The 26,830-nt window shown below is 31.2% G+C and overlaps 1 protein-coding gene across 20 annotated transcripts in view; it reads left to right on the forward strand.

Moving 5' to 3' along the window:
- Positions 1-26,830, forward strand: part of Spag16 (sperm associated antigen 16) — a 925,858-nt gene that overhangs the window by 18,959 nt on the left and 880,069 nt on the right. For 16 of the 20 annotated variants that reach the window (XR_007349468.1, XM_048808489.1, XM_048808487.1 and 13 more), the window contains 3 exons: positions 1,900-1,995; positions 11,498-11,616; positions 18,756-18,893. Coding sequence is in view for 17 of the 20 variants with exons in the window: in XM_048808489.1 (XP_048664446.1) it covers positions 1,900-1,995; positions 11,498-11,616; positions 18,756-18,893 (353 nt within the window). In the remaining 3 variants the exon portion in view is untranslated. Of the gene's footprint in view, positions 1-1,899; positions 1,996-11,497; positions 11,617-18,755; positions 18,894-26,830 lie in introns of those variants that run through there. The other 4 variants (XM_048808488.1, XM_048808490.1, XM_048808493.1 and 1 more) reach the window with 2 other exon arrangements.

A 26,830-nucleotide genomic window follows, 5' to 3' on the forward strand; every position in this document is an offset into this window, starting at 1 on the left:
TTACCCCAAATACAGATTGCAGAATCACATCGGTTACACATCCACATTTTTACATAATGCCCTATTAGTAACTGTTGTATTCTGCTACCTTTCCTATACTCTACCATCCCCCCTCCCTCCCCTCCCATCTTCTCTCTCTACCCCATCCACTGTAATTCATATTTCTCCTTGTTTATTTTCCCATTCCCCTCACAACCTCTTATATGTAATTTTGTATAACAATGAGGGTCTCCCTCCATTACCATGCAATTTCCCTTTTCTCTTCCTTTCCATCCCACCTCATGTATCTGTTTAATATTAATCTTTTCTTCCTGCTCTTCCTCCCTGCTCTGTTCTTAGTTGCTCTCATTATATCAAAGAAGACATTTGGTATTTGTTTTTTAGGGATTGGCTAGCTTCACTAAGCATAATCTGCTCTAGTGCCATCCATTTCCCTGCAAATTCTATGATTTTGTCATTTTTTAGTGCTGCGTAATACTCCATGGTGTATAAATGCCACATTTTTTTTATCCATTCATCTATTGAAGGGCATCTGGGTTGGTTCCACAGTCTAGCAATTGTGTTTTTAAACTGAAGCTACCTATTATCAGTTGGTTAAGAATAAGATGGGAAAATTTTAGTTAAACATTTAGTTTGGATAATATATCTGGCTCTTTTATGTTTTCTATTAATTATTCTTCAGATTCAGCTCCTTATCATTTGCCTTGTGGATCTGTGCTATAGACAGTCATCTCTGTCTAGAAAGCATTTCCCATCATCTATTCTGTTACTGGCAGGAATTCCCATATTCCCATTACCCAGCTGGAACTCAGGACTCATGCCGCCTTCCAGCTTAACTGTACTTCTGTAAAATATATTTCCTGTCCCAAACCTTTCCTTTAATTAAGTGTTCCCATGAGACCTATCATTACTTCTGAGACTCAGAGAATAAAGTAACTTTTAGATGACAGAAGCTGTGAATGAAACTATGTGAAAGCAAGCCTGGCAATATGCTACCTGGAAAATCAATAGACAGGTCAAACAAAGGAGGCAGACCTTTGTCAAAATGGACATAATATGTACCATATGAAGTTACTGAATGGAATTAATACAAAGGGCTGAAAATGGTTTTTAGCACATAAGAAGGATGTGATTAGTGTTAAGTATCCTTAAATAATTATTATCCATTGCATTCTTCTAAGAATTTAATATTCAGTGAAATTTTTAAAATAATAAACTAGAGATTTACTGTTTCTAGTTGTTATGAAAAATATTGGAGAAAACCTGGGATTGGAAGAGTTTTGTGGCATTAAGATAATCTAACATTTTTTTTTTCAGAAGAACTGTTAGACTGTATTTTTCTTTATAGATAAAGGCAGTTGTCTGTAGGTAATATTGAATTTATTAGAAGTGACATTGAATGACCTTTTATAAGGAATAAAAGCTGCCTGTTATCTATTTTTCATACATCTTTAGGATGATATGATGTCTTTTATATATTTATTTCTTTGATGCTTTAGTTTGTGAAGAAGAATTATTTATGGAATGAAATACTGTAGTCTCTCCTTATCTGTGGTTTCAATTTCTGTGGTATTACTCATCATCAGTTGTGGTCCACAAATATTAAATAGAAAATGCCAGAAATAAATAATTCATAAGTTTTAAATAACTTTTATTGTAGTATATTATTATAATTTTTATTATTAGTTTTTAAAATTGCTCACTGTGCCTAATTTATAAATTAAACTTTATTACATATGTGTATGTATGGAACAAATATAGCACATATAAGGTTTGGTACAATCTGTGGTTTTGGGTATCTGTAGAATGTCTTAGGACATATTCTCTATCAATAAGAGGGAGCTATTTTATGTCACTTTATATTTCTGCTCTCTTCCTATTTTCTTCCTTGTAATCTAGATACCAGATGACAATTTCAGTATTCCAGAAGGTGAAGAAGATCTGGCAAAAGCAATTCAGATAGTCCAAGAGCAGGCTACAGATACTCAAATTTTGGTGAGTATCAATATTGAATACTATTGTATCCTATAGTTTAGCATTAATACTTTTTATATGAAGTTTTAAAAATCATTTAAACTTTAAGTACTTTGTTATATGATGCTTATCTCCTATGTTTTCTTTTTCCATTTCATTTTGTCATTAATCCTTACTTAAAGTAAGCAGTCTTATTTATTCTCATTTGTATTGTCGTCCTCCACATCATGACCCCTCTTCCATGACTGCAACAAGAGATACTTTCCTTCAGAACTCTGATTAATCTCATGGATATTAAACCAAAAAATTTCAACACTCATGTTCAGAATTTGGTATTATATGCATATTAATCCAGCTGGCTTTATAAACATTTGCATCTATTTTTCATAGAAATATTCAGCTTTTAGGGAATGCTTAATATGTTATAAGATCTTCTTGTAAGGTGTGCAAACTAATTTCATTAAGGAATATGATATAGGATGCTTTTTGATTTTAATAACAAAACACATAAGACTGATGACATAGCTATAAAATTAAAAAAACATTTAAAATTTATAATAATTTAATGATGCTACCAAAAATATTTTAAGAGCTTTATATTTTCATACAAATATTAATTAATTAAAAATGATATTTTTGTTTAGTTGAAAATTTGACTTCTTCAGGGTAAGAAAATATGTGAGACGTTATACCATATTATGTCCTATTTCAAATTTTCCATATTTGATAGATTTGCTTAATCTAGAATTAACCTCCTTTCCTAATTATCTACTTAGTCAGATTGGGAAAATAAAAACTCATGAGGAAGATTTTATGAAGTCACAATTGATTTATACTGTTAAAAATGAGGGCTCCATCTCATAGTAAACTGCATTTTCTAATCTATCCTTTAGAAAAGTTCTTTCTAGGTAGCCACAAGTGAGGTCTTCTACTACACAGACTTTTTAGTCTGTTTAATTTCTCAATGCATTAATTAATAGTAATAGTTTTATTATTTATTTATTTATTATCTGTGGTTCTGGGGATTGAATCTAGAGGTGTTCTACCACAGAGTTACTTTCCCAGGCCATTTTTTTTTTTTTAAATTTTGAGAGGGCCTTGAACTGGTGATCTTCCTCTCTCAGCCTCCCAAGTAGGAATTAGAGGTATGTGCTACTGAGTTATAGGAATAGTTTGAAGATAGAGCATTTTTGAATGAATTACAACTTTTGAATCAATCATCTTACTCTTTTTTTTTAAAAAATATTTATTGTTTAGTTTTTGGCGGACACAACATCTTTATTTTATTTGTATGTGGTGCTGAGGATCGAACCCAGCACCCCACGCATGCCAGGCAAGCACGTTACCGCTTGAGCCACATCCTGTTAGAGTCTGTAAACAAGTCAAAATAACACCTGGCATTTAGCCAGGGGAATGTTAGAGTTCGTAAACAAGTCTGGATGGTGCCTGGCAAAATGCCAGAGGGAGTGGTTTGAGAAGTAACAAAAGCGAGCCATTAAGTGTAGAGATTCCTGGTTGGTTGACTGATGTATCTAGTTTATGCTAATTAGATAAGCTCTGTGGAATGTATAAATACTGCTCCTGTCCTGCAATAAACGGCTCCCACTCCTGCTGTATCAACGTACACAAGTTATTCGTCACCCCCCGGTTATTTTGCTGCAGCCGGACTGCGGCAACATCCCCAGCCCCAATCATCTTACTCTTGCTTTGCATCATTTATATAAAGACGGATTCTTAAAAATATTTTATGTACCACTCATTTGTATTGGTATTTGGGAAAGTAGATATGTCTAGTACAGTGCTTTGAACATAATTGGCACTAAATAGTTGAGTTAGTGAATGAGTAAATAAATCATGGAAAGAAAAAAATAGAAATCAAACTGTAAATTTGCTTCTTTGCATCTGTTATCATGCTCAAATGTGTTTGTAAATGCAAAGATAATCAAAAGAGGACAGTTGGGGAAGAAATATTGTAAATTGTAGTATCTTTCATATCTATTGAGCCTAATATCTATAATTCTTCTTCCATCTATATTCAGAAGCTTTTAAAAATCATAACCTTGCAGGAATTAACTTCTATGGATTTATAGAATTTAGTTTTATTTCAACATGGTTTTGAGTTCTTTGGTTCTTTAGAGAAACAGTGCTATGTGGAAAATTCACAGAAGTTTCCCTTATGCTATTAAAATTAAATATGGATTCATTTTATCATAAATATATTTGTGATATTTTATAATTTATTTTTTATTTTAATCTCCAAAAAGTAGCTTTGACTTGTGGCTTGGGATTTCTGTTTTAAAGAATATTTATTTCTTACAAAATCATTTTTCTTTCATTATCGTATTACATTGGTCATAAACAAGATATATTTTCTTATATGTTAGAGGATGCAGTAGGAATGAGATATTTAAACATTTACATTAAAGATAACAAGTAAAATGTCATGGTACTATTAGAAAAGTTAAGTAGAAATACAGTAAATATTCTTATTAAGATATTAATAGATTTAAAAAGTTGATATTTAAATAAGTTATTATAATTTTTTTAAAAATTGGTGTATAGACTACAAGTTAGAGAATTGATGGTGTGCTTTATTTTAGAAGCATATTTTTAAAAAAATTATTTTTAACTGACAAAAACATAAAAAATTATGTGTATTAGTGGAATAATATGGTGTTTTGGAATCTGTACGCATGTAATGTTTAAATCTGGGTAGTCATACCTATCTCCTCAACATTACTTATTTTTGGTAAAACCTTAAGTCTTTCTTCTAGCTTTTTGAAATGTACAGTATATTATTGTTACCTGTAGTCACTATGTTACACAGTACTACACTAGAACTTCTTCTTCCTGTCTAATTATAGTTTAGTTATCTACTGATCAGTTTTTCCCTAAATTGTGTATTTGAAACACTGCCTGTTTTTTTAGTAGGTACCATGGTCTGAATTCTGAATAAAATGTTTTAAAATTATATTTGAAGTGATTCCTGAAAAAAAATAATAGGATATGTTATTAATTTAACATTTGGGTAGTTAAGTTATGCTATTTATTGTTTCTTAAAACTGAAGTCTTTTCCAAGTCTTAATATAAGATGGGAATATATACATATGTAAGCACACATGCACGCATACATTTCTTTCTCTAAGTATGTGCACATTCTTGAGATATATGCATGTAATTGTATGAAAAGAAAGTACTACTTCCATTTTAGCTGGGTTTCCCCATCTAAATTGTGAGCCTTTTATAAGTATGCTATCGTCATTTTTTGAATAATTCTTTAGCCTCTTTGGTTCTTGGTTGTTTTGTTAATTTTTGAGGTTCAGTCTCAAAGGTCCTTTATATTGCTGCCATTTGATAATAATTTCCAAGTTTTATAAAATCAGAGTTTTAATCTTTAAAGATAATAGTAGTAAGGTACTCAACTCATATAAATGTGAGATTTCCTGACAGGTTCTCTTTCCTCTTCCTCCTTTTCTCCTTTTTATTTCCTCTTCCTCCTCTTCTTGCACCTTCTTCTCTTCTAAGAATTTAGGTAGATATTAAGCATTTCTATAGAACATTCAAGTATTTTTGGAGAAGGCTAATTGATGACTAACCCAGGCCATATTGTTGGTTAGCATATTTTCCAGTAGTTTTCAAAGTATTTTAGGAAGTATGTTTGAGGTCCCCAGAACCCTCTCAGAGTTTTTATTTTGTTCTCTATTTTCTAACCATCTGCCTGAGATTGGATTTTCTTCATATAGCTCAACTAAGACAACATACCACAACAGGTTAAATACTGAGAAAATGCTTTAATTTATAACAGTGCCACTTTTCTTAGTAATTATTTTCTGTTTTGGAAAATGTAGTTATTTTTTATAAAAATATGTTAATCTATGTTAGCATGTAAATCTTTTATTATAAATTAAATAAATATTTTAAAATTTAATTTATGATAAGTCTTGATTGATATAATCTCATATAAAAATAGTCTTTGGAGAATTTGGCAATTTTTAAGAGTATAAAAGTGTTCTGGAGATTATAAAATTTAATAAGTTTTAATGAATTATATCCTAAGATATTTTTAGTATCCTTGGTAAGAAATATATTGGCTAACAAGAAAAGTAGTCTAGGATTAGTAAATTTAGATTCATTTTATTTAGACCTTGATCTCATGTGAGATTAGTGCAATTATTTCAAATTTTGCATATCATAGTGTTAATGAATTAAATACACAAAATAATTTTCTTTATTTATAGGCTCAGTTGCTAAGTCATAATAAAAAGAACTATTTGTCATTAGTAAGTTTCCATTCTCTTGAGGTACACATTTAATTTCAATTTAAATAACCAGGCTCCTTGTGCTCAAAGCCTTACCTATAGACTAGCCAAGCTGTTATATTTGGCTTAAAGTGAATTGAGGAATGAATGTGATGGAATTCCCAAATAAAATGAGTTTTATGTTTTAAGACCACTTGGATTTTTTACCCCCTTTGGCACTGGGGATTAGAACCCAGGGGTGTTTAGCCAAATCACAGCCCTTCTTATTTTTAATTTGAGACAGAGTGAGAATACCTGTATTTTAATGTTATTTTCTTTTTTCACTGGTCAACATCAGTTTTCAGAGGAAACCACTGACTTTAGAAATAGTTCAAAGTAAGATAATTTTGGTATGTGTGAGTCAGTACTTCTGTGTAATTCTACCTGTCTTCATCTCTCATATTCTTTTCCTCATCTTCATCCCTCACTTAGTCTCTTGGACCTGTGTTTTGTCTTCTCTCAGGTGAGCTACTGCATGCAACTGTGCTTCCTTCTCTCCTGCTTAAATGATGTTTCCAAATGCAGATTTGAATTTATCTCTTAAAACTTAAATCCTCACTGTCACCACCCTTCTACCTGCCTTTGACTTTTTTATATGCTTGCTGTCTTTCCAACTATATCTTTTGTCCTTCTGCTGTTAAGATCTTGAGTACAAATGAATTGAACTGTCACACCTTGTCTTTGCTGCAGTTCTTTTTCTTGCCTTGAATTTCCATGTCTCTTTCTTTGCAAGTTGAACTTCCTTGTTTTCTATAAAGTCAACCTGAGTCGCCTTAAAAGCCCTCATTTACCTATCCAAGATAACTGAAGTACTTTTCTCCTTTATATATTGATTTATCTAGCAAATCACTATATCAATAGTGACATAACATAGAAAACTCTACTTAAAAAATGTCAGCTTTAGAACTGTCATTGTGAAATGAAGGTACTTGGCCAGAGCCACTTTTATTTATCTTCAGATTTCTGAGTCCATAAGAGTAGAATACTTTTAGTAATTCAGCAATCTGTAAAGTGATGCACATTTTTGCTAGTTTGTGTTCATTGCTTTTTTGTGTGCTTATTCTGGGGAGTTTTATTAACATCATAATTTAGTTACAAAGTCATAATGAGAGTTGTAAATAATGTATAATTGAGATAAAAGTGCTACTTAAATTATGTAAATATGCATATTGGTTGTGTGTATGATGTCTGTGTAAATTTATGAACAGGCCTTTGTAATCTAATCTTATCATAAATAGAAGAGTTCTATATTGTAATGCTTAGTTTTTACTCAAGCAGTCTTTCAATTCCTGAGACAGGACTGTGTCTTGTTGAATTCCTCACAACTTTCACAGTGTTTAGCACATGGGGAATGTTCACCAAATCTATGTTGAGTAAATATTTTGTGTAAAAATTCCACAGACATTTATTATCACATTATAGCTTGGAGTGTGTGTGTATATTGTGTAAATACAGAAGGACTGTGGGTTAAGGTATAGGTATATCAGGATTAGAGGTGTTAAATAAGAACCATACTTGAGTCTCATTAAAAGCCCTCTTTTATGTATCCAAGATAATCGAAGTACTTTTCTCCTTTATATATTTATTTAACTAGCAAATATATTTATATTGTTAGTTAAATCAATATATAATTATCTTGGATAAGTAAATGAGGGTTTTTAAGGAGACTCAACTATGGTTCTTACTTAACACCTCTAATCCTGATATACATTTATATGTATAAGTAAGAACCACAGCAGGTAAGGTGGTTGTATTTCTGTTCCATGTGAGTGTTTCAGGGTATGTGTTTCAGATATGTTCAGGAAGAGATAGAAACTACCCATTACTTGATTTGTTTTATTTATACAGTGGCTTATGTGATATACTTGATTTATCTGATTTTGTATGTCACTTATTGAAATATCTCCATTTTTCTAGGCTAGCTATCAAAAGATGTTCTGTCAATATGGTAAATGGAAAAAAGAGCCATCAGATGTCTCTAGCAACGACTCAGCTGTCTCATGTACTGTAAAAGAGCCATAGACAGTGTGTAAACAAATGGACATAGTTGTGTTCTCTTAAACTTTATTCATGAGAACAGTTAGCTGACTCCTGATAGAAGTACTTACTTTCATTATAGAATATAGCTTCTTCAATCACACATTTCTTCCATAGTTTTTCTAAAAATAAATATACCAAAATTGTTATATATTAAAAATAATAAAATTAAGAGAATCAAAAGGTCCCTACATTATTATCCACCCGCTCCTCCTTTTAAGTGTATTATGTGCTATTGGAAGGGAAAGCTCACCTCCTTAGTGAAAGAATCCAATCACACTCTTGCCTCAGGGTCTTTGCTCTACCTGACACACATCTGAAACACAAGTCATTCTTTTTTGTCTAGATTTGTGCTAATATAGCACTGTATCCAGTGCTGATCATAATTCTGATGGCATTTGCAAAACAGACATGTTTATATTTTTTAAAAAATCAGCTATATGCCGTTCATGCCTGTGTTGGATCTTAAACAAAGTGAAGCACTTTCTAAATGCTTGTTTGGAGATATACGGTAGACTTTTCACTAAGAAACATATCTTAATTGAATCACCACATCATAATGACATATTTGGAATCAGGTGCAATCAAAGATCTAAAAGTGAAGTTCAAGGTATTCTCAAGTAAAAAAAAAATCCATTCAGCCTAATATGTTTGGTAGAAAAGTTAGGCAGGTTTATTGGCTATACAATATAGCAAGGATGAAAACTTCAGTTTAAAAATTCATAATTTGTCTACCCTGGCTTTTCTTCTATCTGATGAAATTTCAGGAACTTTCACTGAATGAAAGTCACAAATGCCTGAGAAGCCAGTGAAGTTACTGATTGGCTTGGAAATATTTATGTGTGTCTTAGGATAAGAAGACACATTTACAGGGCAGCTATTATGAAGACAAACAACAAGTGTTGGTGAGGATGTGGGGAAATAGATACACTGATATACTTCTGGTGGGACTGCAAATTGGTACAGCCAATATGGAAAGCAGTATGGAGATTTCTTGGAAAATTGGGAATGGAATCACCATTTGACCCAGCTATCCCTCTCCTCAGTCTGTATCCAGAGGACTTAAAAACAGCATACTAAAGGGACACAGCCACATCAGTGTGGGGTAGGGAGAGGGAGCATGGAGATATAGACGAACTCTAGGTAGGGCAGCAGGGTTGGAGGGGAAGAGAGGGGGCATGGGGTTAGAAATGATGGTGGAATGTGATGGACATTATTATTCAAAGTACATGTATGAAGACACAGATTGGTGTGAATATACTTTGTGTACAACCAGAGATATGAAAAATTGTGCTCTATATGTGTAATAAGAATTGTAATGCATTCCACTGTCACATATAAATAAAAAAATTTAAAAAAAAAGAAGAAAAAAAGAAGACACATTTACAATGATGTTGCTGTACTGTCACCAGTATCATTTCTGCCAAATTTGTGGTCTTTCTATGAATGCATGAAGAAGGGATTTCTGAGTATCCACAATAACATATGACAGCATGGGAGGTGGGAAAATTTCATAGTGAGTGTTCATCTCAGTGATATCAAACATAGATGAAATATATCAAATCATATAAGAACTTCAGAAAAGAGCAGTGCCACATAGAAAATGAATGTGAACATATTCTCTGAGAGCTATACTTTAAAACAACAGTCTTCATCATGGGAAAGACTTCAAAATAGACTTAATGATTATGAAAATCTTCTAGATCCTATGGACTACATATGTGCAGTTGCCCATAATCTATCTTTGTAATGTGTATTTTCATGTTGAATTTTTTTTCTTTTTTTTCCATTCCACTATTTTAAGTTAACATCATTATTATATTTTTAGTATTCACTGTCCTTTGTATTTCATCTTCATATGATTTATAGTATTGGACGTCAAAATTTTGTGAAGATTTTTAGATAACTAATTCATTTTACACAGTTATTTTTTTGGAAGTTTGGCTTTGCAAAAGTGCATTAAAACATTATTGACTTTGTATATAAGCATTGCAAGTTTGTAAAAACCTTGAAACTTCCTAAATAAATGAATTGATGTCCTTTTTTATACATGTGTATTTGTGAAAAATGTTTCTTGAGATTGTAGCTTTTGGGTGACTACATATGTGTTTGTGTGACCCATTCTGGTTTTTTATTGATTTCATCAAAGATTGAGATTGTTCATGATGGTACTTCATATGATTACAGTTATAAAACTGTGTGCACATAACTACTAACTATAGTGGTATATATTTATATCTTTTGCTTTTTAAAAATATGATCTTAGTTGTTGATGGACCTTTATTTTATTTATTTGTTCATATGTGGTGCTGAGAATCAAACGCAGTGCCTCACACATGCCATGCAAGTGCTCTGCCACTGAGCCACAACCCCAGCCTACCTTTTGTTTTTAACCTATTATGAATAAGTTTGTCTGTTTACATCAGTTATACCTGTACAACTGTACTTAGTATACCTGAATGTTTATGCTAATAAAAATGTTTGTTATTGTTGCCTATATTATTGTGTAAAGTGGCCTTTGATGTGTTCTGTCATGATATTGTTTCTTAAATCATTTAAAAAAGTAATAAATATCTTTTTAAAGAGTTAAAACATTTTTAGAATTATATTTTTGGGATTTTGGTCCTTCAGGATCTTATACCTTAAGAATTTTGATCATTCTGGATTTCAGCACTTGAGTTTTTTTTTTTTTTTTTTTTTAATTTTGTTTTTTAGTNTTTTTTTTTTTTTTTTTTTTTTTTTTGAGATTATGACTCAAACCTCATATTTCAGTGCAGTCTTCCTCCACCAAATAGGGCGTTACCAAATGATGCATGGTAACTCCCTATTTCCATGCATGTTCTTGCCTTAAGCTTGCCTCTCCCTATCTTTAAGCCTTTGCTTTCTACCCCTACCCTTGCCCCCCAGCACTTGGTACTCTCTGCCATGTTGTATATGTTTTATTTAGTCATCCATATTCTGTCTTCATTCATATGACTGTCACATATGAGGGCAGACACTTGTTTGTTTTCATCAGTACTTTAAGCCTAGGGATTAAAATAGTCCCTGGCATCTAATATTTAAGAAAAATTGTTAAAAAATGAATGAATGAATGAATGAATGAATGAATGAATGAATGAAAACCTATGTGTACCACTAATCAGAGCATTTATGTTTACAGAATTAATAATTTTACATTTTTATTTCAGGAGCAGAAAACAATTCTTCCTTCAAGGCATGCAGTTCCTGAAGTAATAGAAGACTTTCTCTGCAATTTTCTGATCAAAATGGGAATGACCAGAACTCTTGATTGCTTTCAATCTGAATGGTAAACAATTTTGTGGGTAAATAGTTCTCTAGAAATGGTAATAGCATTTACTGTGTGCATGTTCAACTGCCTTAAAAGACTGTGAAGTGATGCAATTTACACAGATAGAAACCTTTCCTATCTTCACCTTTGAAACTACAACACACACTCATATAAACATGTAAGTGCACAGATACACAATCATGTATAGTTGCCAAGAAATTTTATTAAACATCTTTCTAAAATATTCAAATTTAATTATCTTTAAAAATATTAAGAAAATTGAATATCTCCTGGAGTTATATAACAAAAATATTTTTATGAAATATTTTCCTACTGTTTTTGTGTAATTACTAATGGTGTTGTCTCCTACACTAACATTCTGTTAACAGTACTACATTGCTTGCTTTATGAATTGTTAAACAACTGCCTTTCCCATCTTATGTACCTGATTCTTTTTGAATGTATAGTCTTTCGTTTAGAAGTAAGGGGCATTGTATTTTCAAATATTATCTAAAAATAAGATTTTTCTGTTATAATTGAAAATTTAAGTAACTTACTGATTATGAAAATCAGCAGGCATGCGGTTTTATTCCTTTGCTAATAACAATAAGGTCACCAGGCATATTTTTGAATTCCTGGCATTCTTTAAAATAATAATATTAAATGACTGGATTTGAAATATTTTTGATTTTTAATAATCATTGTATGTTGTAGAAAGAGAGAAATAAAATATGCATATATAAGATATATACAGATTAATCTATACTGTTTTGGATTAAATCCTGATTTTTAAATGTTGAGGTAATTTGCAATTTTTACTAATCTGGTTGTGATATAATTCTAATTTTATGTTTTTTTTCACATCTCATATACTGAGAACATGCATATAAGAATAATTGGTTTCACTGTTTAATCATATTGAATGTGAATAAATTTAATGAGAACCAATTTTTATTAATACAGTCTAAGAAAAAAATTGAGTTTGGTGGTAGAAAAATAATACTGCTTATTTTAAAACTGCAAGTTGTGTGAATGATTTAAAAAATGTTCTGAAGAAATAATTATAGATATATTAGAAAATACATTTTTATAAATGTATGTCAGTGATTAATTTGCAAGTGATTAATTAAATGAGAAATTAATATGATTCAATTACTTTTTTGTCTTCTAAGAATGTGTGTTAGGAAGCATGGTACTTAACTTGTTAGGCCAGTGTGAAGTGTGAAATGATTCCCTTAGAGAAATATCCATCCAAATAGACTTTTAGTAATTAGATAATTGTTATCATCCTTTAAAACTGATCACTCTGAATTGATGAGATGACATTTTAGGAAACTATGTGATTATTGGGATGCAGTGTGATGTTGCATTTAGAAGGTAACAATTATGTACTGTGTCTTTTTATAATATAGGTTTAGTAATATTGTAGTTAAGATAATTTTAACCTTATCTCTAGCTGCTAGTTTAAATCCCTAGCTGCTATATCTGCAATGTATTGGATAATTATTTCACATGAAACATTTTCATTTTGATCAGAAACCTTTTCCTGTACTATGGGATATTTATGTATTATTTTCATCATTTTTCTTACTGTAAAAACCACTAGTATATATCTTTGCTTTGAATTCACTTGATCTTGCAAAAGGAAACCAAACAATGTTTTCCTGTTGTTAATTTGTGAAAAGCAAAAGAAAACAAAAAACTGGGCAGTAAACTTTGACTTATGTCTTTCAATTCTCAAGTAGTAAATCCTTTAAGTACTGAGTCAGAAAACTAAGCCCCTTTGGCCAAATCTGGCCTGCCCTCCTGATTTCGTAAACAAAATTTTATTGGAATATAGCCATGATCTATCTTTTAGGTATTTGTCTGTGACTGTTTTCATGCAACAAAAGAAAAGGTAACTAGTCACAACAGGGACTATATAGCCTGCAAAGCAGTTTTTGCGATTTCTAAAATATTAAATTTCTGGCCCTTTTCAAAAAGAGTTTTCAATCCCTGCCTTTTATAATATATATGTGAATGTATTAGGAATTTGCTCTATGAATCACCAAAACATTTTCATTCTGGGGTTAGTCAATGCTATTTTTATGTCTATTTTAGGAATACTCTATGGAGAATAGTAATTTACCTTGGAGGAGGGCAAAATCAAAGAGCGGCATATGTCAGCTACCTCCCTTCGTAACTGGACTGTTCTCCTGGGTGTTAATGTGTTCAGTATTCATTCACTCTTAATGTACATTCTTGGCTCTTCTTTGCCTTTCCCTTTTATTAGCACACTTTCTCTGACTCTTTCTCTCTTTCCAGCTAATGCTTTGAAAACAGAGTTTTTAATTTAGTCTTTCTTTATTTTTTGATTAATATTTTCATCCTTGGTTCTTTCTAATTTGGCCTCTTTTCCTACCATTTCAGTGAAGGTAGGGTGTTAGTAAAAATTCTATCAAAGGTAATAGGATGATTATTTATAACATTTAATTACTAATTTAATTTACTTATTATAGAAGAGACTGTAAATTAAGAATACTTTTTTTTTTAGTTTATAAAGATATATGTTGCAGCTTTCAGCCAATAAAAATTGGCATAATATATAATTATCCAATTGTGGGCAGTATAGTTACAATTTTCTAGGGATAGTGAGGTAACAAAGGCAGAGCCTAGAATTAAAACTTATGTTGAAAAAGCCCTTACATTCCCAGTATTATAGGAAGTATATGTGGTGTTTTGTATAGATTACTGACTCAGTAAATACTACACAACTACTTGTTCCTTCATCATTTAAATCTATCAATGTTTCTTCAGTTGATGAGTTGGCTTTTGGTTATGTGTCACTTAAGAACTAAACACAGGAATGTTCTGACTCTTCTGTCATGTTAACTTGTAATTGTATTGTAATATGCTAAATTTGAGCCCTGTAAATATATTTTCATATATTTATGTACTATGATATCAAGAAGGTAGCCTTGTAGGTGAATATTAAGTTTAAAATCTAGAGTAAAAATACTAGAGCATTCATTAAATGTGAAGGGTTTAAAATACTAAAAGATAAAGCCTTAGGCTTATCACTTAAAAATTTACTTTGTGTCATTTTATTGATATAGTGTGTTCTTATGCATTATTTCACATTTCTCCCAACAATTATATGTAGCAGATAGCTACTAACATATCATCAATTTTATGGATGAGGAAATGGTAAACTCATTCATCACTAGGACATCTGCCTTAGTAAATGTCAGCAATTGGCAGAGTCAACTCAAGCTAGATGCATCTTAGAGACTATTCTTCTAACCACAATGCTAGATTGTAGAATTGTACAAGGGAGTCTTGAAAAAAATGAGAAAGATACTTTCCAGCTTGACAAGAGACAAAAAATTTAAGAGATGTCTTGATTTTAGAGTTCAGATTTGTGCCTATTTTCCATGTTGGCCTGAAGAATCATAGTACTTGCATTGAACTTTTCAAATGTACTATATATGTTTCCTGTGAAGGGCCATCTCTCATGGAGTTGGCAATTCCAATATACTTAGTTTTAGCAGTAATTAAGAGATTTTTGCCTTTGTTGGTAAAATACTTTCCTAACTCTGAAAACAAGAGAAAAAAATTCTCATTTGATGCTTCTGTTTAAATGACCTTTTCCCTATTTTTTATAACCTATGTTATATCATAGGTTATATATCCCGTCTAGTCTGACACTGTTTATATCTTTGCTGGTATTTTATCATGCTGTCTGTCTTTTGTGGTGGTGATCTAAAACTCTTTGTTATGTACACAAATATTACAAAAACTCTCTAATTTCTCATGAAAATGCATACCTATTCTCCATTTACATATAATTTCAAGTAGTTTATAGACTTATGGTAAATACAGAGCAGATTAATGTAATTTTATTGGCAGTTTTGTTGGGAATAAATTTTGTTTTCTAATAGTTATATAACAATATTTTTCTAAATGAACATTTTTTTCAGTCTTATTCTAATGATGAGAGAATAAGGAAGAAATAAAAGGGCCAGGGTATTTCTTTTTTTATTTTTATTTTTTCTAATTAGTTATACATGACAGCAGAATGCATTTCAAGTCATTGTACACAAATGGAGCAGCACCTTTCATTTCTCTGGTTGTACACGATATAGAGTAATACCACTCCTGCATGTCCATCTCATTCCATCATCTTTCCTATCCCCATGCCTCATTCCCTCCCCTTACTCCCCTCTGCTTAATCCAAAGTTCCTCTATTCTTCCCATGTACCCCCCGTGCCCCGCTGACCCCCCATAATGGGTCAGCATCCACATTTCAGAGAAAACTTTTGGCCTTTGTTTTTTGGGGATTGCCTTATTTTGCTTAGCATGATATTCTCCAGCTCCATCCATTTTCTTGCAAATGCCATAATTTTATTCTCTTTTAATGTTGAGTAATATTCCATTCTGTATATATATACCACAGTTTCTTTATCAATTCATCTACTGAAGGATGTCTAGGTTGGTTCCACAGTTTAGCTATTGTGAATTGAGCTGCTATAAACATCGATGTGGCTGCATATGTAGTATGCCAAGGTTATTTCTTAAAAATAAAACTGCAGACGGTCATCATTATACAAAATACATGTATGAAGATGTGAATTAGGTGTCAACATACTTTATATACAAACAGATATGATAAATAGTGGTATAAAGGTGTATTAAGAATTGTATGCCAAAAACATAAGAGAGCTCATATATAATGGCATAATTTGGCATGAACATACTTTATATCAGAGTTACAAAAAATTGTGCTATGAATGGATAAATATGAATGTAATGCACTGCACTATTGTCATGTATGTAAGAAATAAAAAAATTGAATTGTAAAAAATAAAATAAAATAAAACTGTACATACATGCAAAACCAAAACAAAGCTAAAAATCTTAGGAGAATGTAGGATTTTTTTAGAATTGTATTTCTGGAGTTTGAGATTAAATTTTCCAACTACTTATAGTGACTTTGAAGTCTTAATTCTTCTTCTTTCATGCATGGAAGAAATTTTGTATGATGAATGACTTCTGAATGCCCTATGATAAATGTCATATGTTTGATTTTTGCTTCTCTTACCACATTTATTTTATTTACATGATATTTAATTTAGAGGACAACTGTTAAATAGCTTTTTGTCCTCACAGATATAATTTCATTAGTGAATTTTTTATTTCTGCACTACATAAAAGCAAGATGCTAAAAACCAATTTTATGGTTAGAAAAACTTTGTGGTCTAGTACTTCAGTCAGCCTCTATGTCTTCTCTTTTGAGATAAGTATAAATCACATTTCAAAAACAGATAAAATATTGAATTTATGATTAAATGGTTACCTGTTTTTTTTAATAAATTGTGGTAAATAATACCATATATTGATATAACTATTTTAACCTTCAGTGTATTGTATAGGAGTCTTTTTGCAGGTATTTTATTATCAGATGGGATAAATATCATAAAATAGAGAACTACTTATTAAAATTCAATGTGAATTTATGGTTTGTAATATGAAAATACTAATTTAAAATATTTTTGTTACTTAGCTTACCTATAATAACCTTTGTAGGTATTGCTTTGTTAATACTTTTATTATGTAAATGTTTTTCTATGTTTGTTTTTTTATTTAGCTTTATCGATTGTTGCGTATAGTGATTATAATTCTTTAGAACCTATCAATAATTCTCTGATGTTTCTTTTTAGTGTATTGAGAAAAAAGGAGAAAGAGTAGCACCTCCCCCTTTAACCACCTGCTGCTGTGTCTTCAGGCCTTCTTTCTTCTTACCTATCATAGATGATGAAGGTTGTTGTCTGTGTCCTGCCCTGTTCTTATTAACTGTATTCTAGCTCCTCTCATCTACTCAAGGACATTATCCCTCCTGTATTTGTCTCTCTCTTTCTTATTATTTTTGTGCCTCTGTTATGGGTCATTCCCATAAGCTTGTTGATGTGTAATAATATCTCATACATTCTAAAAAAAAAGAAAAATGAAGCACCTGAACTTTATTACATCCTCTTTGAAGTTCATCTTAATTTCCTAGTCTATACTTCAATGGCTTGTTTCCTTGAAAAAATTTGTTGCCACTTTCTTATTTCCCAACCCCTTTTATCCCAATGCTTAGCTGAGTAAACGTTTTTTTTCAGTAACTTTCACATTGCCAATTCCAGGTATTTGATTCTCAGTACTCTTTCAAACTCCTAACAGCATTGTCACCAGTGCTTGTTTCTTCCTTATTCAAACATTTCTCCACCTGACCCTTGCCCGCAGCTTTCTCATAGTCTTGTATTACTTCACTGACCTCTCTTTCTTTTGAATTCTTGTGGTAGTTTCAACTTTGAAATGATGGAGTGTTTTATGGGTCAGTCCTGGGACTTTATCATTTTTCTTGTTACATTCACTGTCTATCTAGTCTTTTCTAGTCTCATGAGTTTAAGTAGCATTTATATACTGATGGTTCTCATATTTAAATTGCCTATTTTGACATTTTCCCTGAACTCTTGACATGTATATCTAACTTTTATCTTCACTTGATTGCTAGACATGTTACCTTTACCACAAATGGAAACAGTTCCTTGATTCCTCCAATCACCCATCCTTACTGTGTTTGTCCCCACTTAGTAAATGGCTGTGTGTTGCATAGACCGAAACCTTGAAGTCATCCTTGACTTCTCTCCTTTTCTAATATCTGACAACATTCATCAGAGAATCCTGCTAGCTCTACCTGGACAGCACTTCTTATAATCTCAGCTGCTATCCACTTTGTTCACTCACTATTCTGTCTCTCCTGGACTATTGCTGCAGCCTACTAATTAGTCTCTGATTCAATGCATTCTCTTCTCCAGTCTGTTTCATCCAACTTACTCATCTATCTATAAAATAAGTCTGATCAGTGTTACTTGTTTCAAATCCTTCCCATAGCTTCAATCTGATTCAGAGTAAAATCTCTTTCCTTATTATATACCATGATGGTATTAGTACCTAGCAATTCATTAATACTTTATTTTAACAATATATTATGAATGTTAACATTTTAATTTATAAATGTAATATGGCAACTGATTACCATAAAATTCACTGAGACTTAATTTTTTTAATTGCATGTGAGTTAAGGTAATTTAGTGGAGAGAAATGACAAAATCGTTTGTTTGATTTTTTTCTAGGTATGAGTTAATACAGAAGGGGATAACTGAACTTAGAACTGTTGGGAGTGTTCCAGATGTCTACACTCAGATTATGCTTTTAGATAATGAGAACAAAAATTTGAAGAAAGACTTAAAGCACATCAAACAGGCAGCTGAGTATGTTATTTTTAAATGACTATTTTTTTTTTCCTTTTCATTTTGGACTAAATAAAAATGAGTTGAATAGAGTTGATGTGTAATACATGAGAACTTTTATTCTGGAGAGCTGAATTATATTTAAATTGTAGTTATAAAAAATGTGAAAAGCTTTACTAGCAAATTAATTAAACCAGATGACCAGAATTCTCACAATTGAAATTCACTGACAGAGTAGAATGCAGACTGTTGTGTAGGAGATGTTTAAATTTGCTATAAGTCACTTCCCTTTGTACTTGACAATCTTTTTTATAGCTTGTAAAATTTTCTTCCATGAAGATAAGCTAATTTCTGAAATAATAATGAAATTATAAAAAACAGAGTGGAAGAAAGGAGCTAGTTTGTTCTTAGTAGAAGAATTTAGATATTTGAAAAATTCCCCAAAGGAATAATGTAAGCCATGGACTTGGGGATGGTAGATTATCAGATGTAACAAATATACCATTTTGTTGGGTGATGTTGAAAATGGGGTAGGCTATGCATGTGTAGGGATAGGAGGCATATGAGACATCTTAGGATCTTCTGATTAATTTTTATGTGAACCTAAAACTGCTTCAGAAATATTATATTGACATGAGTGAAATTGATTAAATTGTATTTATATGTATAAATATGCTCTAATGAAACTCACCATTTTGTATTATCAAGATTGTTGCATGAAGAAAAATGAGAGAGAGAAAAATGAACTATCTATAATCTTACTCACCTGGCTAACTATTGTTTCCATTTTATTTATTTATTTTTTTGGGGGTACTGGATATTGAACTCAGGGCACTCGACCACTGAGCCACATCCCCAGCCCTATTTTGTATTTTCTTTTGGGGGAGGTTCTCACTGAGTTGCTTAGCCACCTTGCTTTTGCTGAGGCTGGCTTTGAACTCTTCATCTACTGCGTAAACCTCCCAAGACATGGCCACTGTTTGCATTTTCTTAAACAGCTCTGAACTTTTCTCAGTGAATGTACATATATATGTAAATACATTTATGTACGTATGAATATATATATGTGTGTGTGGGTAACTTTTAGATAAAGTTGTAATAATGCCTTATATTTTGTAACTTTTCATTCAATAAAAATGATAAACATATTTTTATGAACACAGATTTTATTCTAAAAACTTATAAAAAATTTCTGAAAGGAAATCTTTTTTTTTTTTTTTGTAATTTCCTGACATAAATTTATGTACAGAGGAGAAACTTATCAGAAGCCAAATTCTTCCACATTTTTTTCCTCCTAAAGTTAATGGAAGACAAGCAGTTTTGGGGAACAATAATAGATAGTACTATTCTGGCAAAGAAATATGTGAATATGTTGACAGGGGAGAATTTACTCATGTGAGCCAATGTTATATGAAAAAAAATCATTGCTTACATATGGAAGAAAGCTCATTATTCATTCATTCATTTTGATTAAACATTTAAGATGAGGCTTTCTCTGTTCAAGAATCACATTTACGCTAAAACTACCTTAACATGACATATTATAATTATATATTTTTAAGATATATGAAAAATATTTAATGAGAAGAAACATGACTGAATTGCAAAATAAAGTAAGCATTTAAAGTAAGCTTCTACTTTTAAAAAGTATCAGTACATGAAAAATAATTTCTATGATTATGTATTCAATTATTAGGAATGTGTAGAAATGTTTTTGCCAGGTTTGTTTTTGCCCAGTATATATATTTCATATTATCTGTGGATGTGCTATGTAGAATTTTATATTTTATAGAGTTTTGTATGAATGATTCACCAAAATATGTTTCTAGAATTATCATTCCCTCTATTTTTGGTTCCATATCTCAGAAATGGTCTACTCTTTGCTTGGACATTACAGCGATTTTGAATAGGTACCTTGTGAGTATACTAGAAATTTTACAGAACATTTTCAACAGTGATGCCTGGCATACTATTTTAATTCCTCATTTCCTTTGAATTATGGCTTGAGTTTGCTAGTTTTCTTTTGGAGAGATACAGACTCTTTATGTAGTGCGTTTTACCACTGTAGTATTAAATAATCATTGATTGCTGGATGTTTATTGAATACTGCATTTGAAAATAACAATCAAAATTATGTAAACTATCACTCATGCAAATTATTACTTTAATGTTAAAAGAAGCCATAATTAGAACAGTTGCCATTCAATTGACATTTTGCTTGTTTGCTAAAATATAAAATTATAATTTTTATTTCAGTGGTTCATGTTTATTCCTTAATTTTATCTCATTCAGTATATTTAAAATCTTAACAAATTAGAAAATGAAAATATGTATTTGCTTTAATCTACCTGACATGGTAGATTTGAAGGAAAGCGGCTTGACTCTTAAAGATGTTTAATTGTTACTTTGTTGAGTGAATATTAAGCATGATAAAGTACATCACAATACTTTTAGTGAAGTAACCTGATACATTCTCAGAAAATGTAGAATGAAATTTTGTAAAAAGTTTCCCAAACTATGTCTTACCATGCTACAAGCTTGCTCCAAATTGTAATGTTTCAACACCCAGGATTTTCAATTTGACATATGAGCATATTTTTCCAATAACAGTTAGTGATAAATATGATTCTCTTGATGGAATTTGATCAATGTTTGCCATTTTAGGATTAGGCTGTTTCTTAAGATAATTTTATAAGTACAATATTTTAGAAATATTTAATATTTAAAATGCAAAAAGAGTTAGTTTACAGATATGTCATATATTATCCTAGTTTGTACTGGTAGCATTTAATGAACTATTGAGAAAACTGAATAGAAATTCATAGCTATAAATTTAGTATGCATCTGAGAGAGAGTAACCATAGAAAGAGTAATGAACATAACTATCTAGCTTCTAATATTCTGCCACTTATTAACTCAGTTTTCTTATTGTTAAACTGGGAGTAATTATGGATAACATTATTAAGTCCTAGAGAATGATGTGATAATTAAATGAGACAATCTATGTTAAAGAGCTGTGTGAAATTGCAAAGTGCTTTGAAATGTCACTTATTACTATCAATATCTCTAAAGGTTGTCATCCTAGGTTTTAAAAAAATTGTCACATCATTAATATTTTTGAAGTTCAGCAATAATGGAGTATGGAAGAAGAAATAAAAGAGGAAATATTTCATGCTAAAGCACAACAGACACTAATATGGCAATATGTAAATCAATGGATGTGTAACTGATGTGATTCTGCAATCTGTGTATGGGGTGAAGGTGGGAGTTCATAACCCACTTGAATCAAAGTGTGGAATATGATATGTCAAGAAATTTGTAATGTTTTGAACAACCCACAATAAAAAATTAAAAATAAAAAAAAATATCATTTGAATTTCTGTAATTGATTTGAGGGATTGTCCATGGTATAAGTATTCTCAATCCTGAGCAATAGTGTTTCCCCTTATACTTGCTACAAATAAAAATTTTTACCTAAAATACTAAATTTGGGAAATAATTGTTGAGAAATGTTTTTTACAGTTTATTTAAGGAGAAAATTATTACTAGAAAAGATTTATTATTATAGCAAAGGCAAAAGGATATTACATTTTGGATACTGGTAAGTTATAAGTGATATGTGATACTCTTTCTTGCAAAAGGAGAGTATAACTTCAGTTTCTAATGAAACATGGACTAATTGTTTTCTTAAATGCAGAAATCTAGGAGTAAAGTGATCAGCCTCACATGTGCAGAGAATTAGTGATTGGATGAAAAATAGAAAATATAATTAGAATTCTAATATCTTTCACAATTAAGGCAATACTTCATAAACTTTATTTGAAAATTGACATACTAAAAGATTCAGATTAGTCTGAGGTCCATAAGTAACTACTTTGAATTTTAATTAGAAACCTGTTTGCTTGATCTTGTTGCCGAATTTCATTTACATTTTATGTCTTTTTCTTATAAGATAGACAATGTGCATAAACTGAGTTTGATAACTTCTGAAAGAGCCCGTGTACTTGTTCTTTAACTTCCTGTAGTATGGCTTTCATATCACCTTTTCTCACATGGCTTTCTTGAACACTGAAGTACTCTTTGCTGATGAATATAGAAGTCTCTTTTCCTTTTCTGTGTTCTATTTTTTATCCCTATCTTCTCTCATCTTCTGTGGCAGCATGCTGTTCTGCCCCTCTTTCTACCTTTCAATAGGCTCCTTTTACTTTTCTTGCCTCCACAATGTTTATACTCTGTTAGTCCAATAAGATAACCACTGACCAAACACATGTAGATATCAACAAACTTAACAATTATCAATGGTAATTGCTAGGAAGAAAAGTAACATAGGCAAAAGAGACAGAGGTCAGTGGGGGTGCTTTTCCATGTAGGGTGGTGGAGGAAGTCCTCTTAGATATCTGAAGAGACTATGGAAGGCCATGTGTAAATTGGGGAGATGGAGTTCTGGTCATGGTAAATAAAGGGAAGTGTAAAGAATATGTAGTTTGGGGTTGGGGTTGTGGCTCAGCGGTAGAGCACATGCCTAGCACGCGAGGCTCTGGTTTGATCCTCAACACCACATAAAGATAAATAAGTAAAATAAAGGTATTGTGTCCAACTACAATTAAAAAATAAATATTTTTTTAAAAAGAATATGTGGTGGGGACAACTTACTTTGCTAGAAGAGAGTTAGCATGGAGGCCATATTGGTTTCACCAAGTGGGTTAGTAATAGGCCCCTTTGATAGAACTTTGCTTTTTTTTCTTTCTTTGAGTGGAATATGAAGCTAAGGAACGATTTTGAGTAGAATCATAATGTGAGCAGGCTTCTGCATGGAAAATAGACTAGGTAGAAGGACATTATGGAAACAGTGAGAACAGTATATTTGGCATAACCTTATGGATTGATTTAACTGGTTAACTGCATAGTGATAATTAAATCAGGCAAGCTTCATATGGGACAATTAGGTTCTTTCAAGGACAACACTTGCTGACATTAATCTCTGCATTATTGCCCCCATGTAAACTTTGGTTCAGAACAGATGACTGATCAGGTATTGTGTCTAGAATAACACAACTACTTGATGTTTTGCCATTTATTAAAGAGAAGAATTTAATTATTATTCAGTTTCCTCATGTGTAAGTGGGTAGTATTTTCTACCTTTTGTGTAGTACAGTGTCTGTCACATAATGAGTACTCAATAACAGTTAAATCAGCATTCTGTGTTAGGGCACTTTTTCCTTTCATAACAATATAGTTTATGATTACATAGATAGACATTTTATTTACTTGTTCATTTTTTCTAGAGTCTTGTAAACTTGAGCTCAAAGATGGTGCTTGTTTTATCCATTATACTGTAACAAACATAATGCTTGGTATACAATATATATTGAGTGGATAAAATAGCATTACCGTCATCATTATCTGGATTATCCTTGTAATTAGCCTTGGCAGCATAACACTGAATAAATAGCCAAATGTGGCCTTTCTTATAGAAGTAAAGTCAAAATTTATTTACATATATTAAATTTTAAATTCTCAAAAATATACATCAATGAATAGAATAGAGATCCTAGAAATAAATCCATGCTTATATGGTGAACTGATTTTCTGCAAGGGTACCAAGAATACACAATGGTTAAAGGAAAGTCTGTTCAACAAGTGGTATTGGAAAAAGTGGATGTCTACATGCAAAAGAATGTATTCAAACCCTTGTCTTACACTCTACACAAAACAATCAACTTAAATGGATTAAAAGCTTAATTATAAGAACTGAACCATAAAACTTCTAGAAGAAAATAGAAAAGCTTTATGACACTGGTAATTGGCAATGATTTTGGGTAGGATATCAAAAGCACAGGCAAAAAAAAAAAATAAAAAACAAAAAAACTCAAAATAAACAAATGGGACAACATCAAACTGGAAAACCTTCTATGCAGCAAAGAAATGACAAAATGAAAAGGCAACCTTTAGAATGGGAGGAAATATTTGCAAATCATATAGCTTATAAGGAGTTCATTTACAAAATATATGAGAACTCAAAAAGCCTAATAATCCAATTGAAAAATAAATTAAGAACTTGAATAGACATTTCTTCAAAGACTTTTAAGTAACAAAAACCTGCTTGTTGCAGCCACTGTGGTCTCTATGCTAATCTGTCTCTTAACAAACCAAGCTGTCCCCACCATATGTTCTTTTAAATTTTTTTTTACTTGTTCTTTTTAGTTACACATGACAGAAGAATATATTTTGACATATAATGCATACATGGAGTACAACTTCCCATTCTTGTGGTTGTACATGATGTGGAATACCATATGTTCTTTATACTTTTCTTTACCCTTTCCAGAGTTCCATCTCCCGAAGTTTACACATGGCCTTCTCCCTCAGTCTCTTCAATGACCAATAGAGCATATGGAAAAAATGTTCAGTGTCACTGATCATCAGAGAAATGGGAATTGAAACCAAATGAGAAATTACCTCATATTTCTTAGGGTGGTTATTGTCATAAAACAAATTCCCCAAATGAAAGTATTGGTAAGGATACAGAAGAGTTGGAATCTTACACACTGTTGATGGGAATGCAAACTGTGTAGTTACCAATGGAAAATGGTATGGAAAATCCTCAAAAATGTAAAAATAGAACTACCTACATATTATCCAGCAATACCACTTATAGGCATTCATTCAAGAGAATGAAAATCAGTATCCATAAAGAGATTTTCACCCCCAGTATCACTCTTCACAACAGCATATATGTGAAAATGACCTAAATGTGCATTGACAGATAAATGGGTAAATACACATGGTATAATCATGCAGTGGAATATTATTTAGCCTTTAAAAGAAGAAAATTCTATAATATGTGACAGTATAAATGAACTTTGAAAATGTTATACTAATTTATATGAGCTAATCACAGAAAAATCCTGCATGATTATACTTATATGCGGTTCCTAAAATAGTCAAATTCATAGAATCATAAAACAGAATGGTGGTTGCTAGGGGCTAAGGGTAATAGAGAATGTGTTTCTAATTAATGGTCATAAAGTTTCAGTCAAGCAAAATAAAGTATTTTCCACTTAAAAAATTATTAAAAGGATGGATCTCATGTTGTGATCTTATTACACAACTTAAAGAAAGTAAGCATTATATAATAATGCCTTTTTAAAAATAATTTTTTGTCATTTATTTACTTTAAAATGTGGAAATATTAGCTTTATATTTTTGACAAACTTAATTCCCACACATTTAAATATAATATATTCAGAATATATGATTTCCATCTAGAAATTACTTTTGTGTCCCTTCACCATCATTTCTGGCCTATAAATCACTGATGTTTTCTAAGTCGGATTGGATTTGCATTTTTGAGAACTTCAACAATGGAATCATAGAATGTTCTTTTGTGTGTTTGGCATCTTGTATTCAGCATAAAGTTTGTGCAGTTAACCTATAACTTTTTCATGCATCAGTAGTTTGTTCCTTTTTATTACTGAGTAGTATTCTGCTGTATAATATATACCACATTTCCTTAGGGCTGTTTCTGTTACTATGAATAAACCTTATATGAACATTTATGTACAAATCTTTCATGGAGATGTGTTTTCATTTCTTTTGAATTAAAACTTAGAATAGAATTTCTGGATCAATTGTGGATGTCGACCTTTGTAAGAAATTGGTAGTCCCTTTTCCAACAAGTTAGACCATCTTTCTTAGTAGCAATATATGAGAATTTCAATTACTCTACACAGTCACCAACATGGAGTTTTGTTAGTATTTTAATTTTTAGCTATTTTAATGATTGTGTATTATCATCTTGTGAATTTTCTTTATAACATAAGTGCTATTGAACAATTTTTTGTGATTATTGACCATATGTGTGCTTTGCTTTTGATGTGTTTAAGACTTTTGCTTATTTTTTATAGGTTTGTTTTTCTCACCATTTAATTATAAGAATTCTTTGTATCTTCAATATA

This window comes from Marmota marmota, unplaced genomic scaffold (assembly GCF_001458135.2).
Source record: "Marmota marmota marmota unplaced genomic scaffold, marMar, whole genome shotgun sequence".
NCBI lineage: Eukaryota > Metazoa > Chordata > Mammalia > Rodentia > Sciuridae > Marmota > Marmota marmota.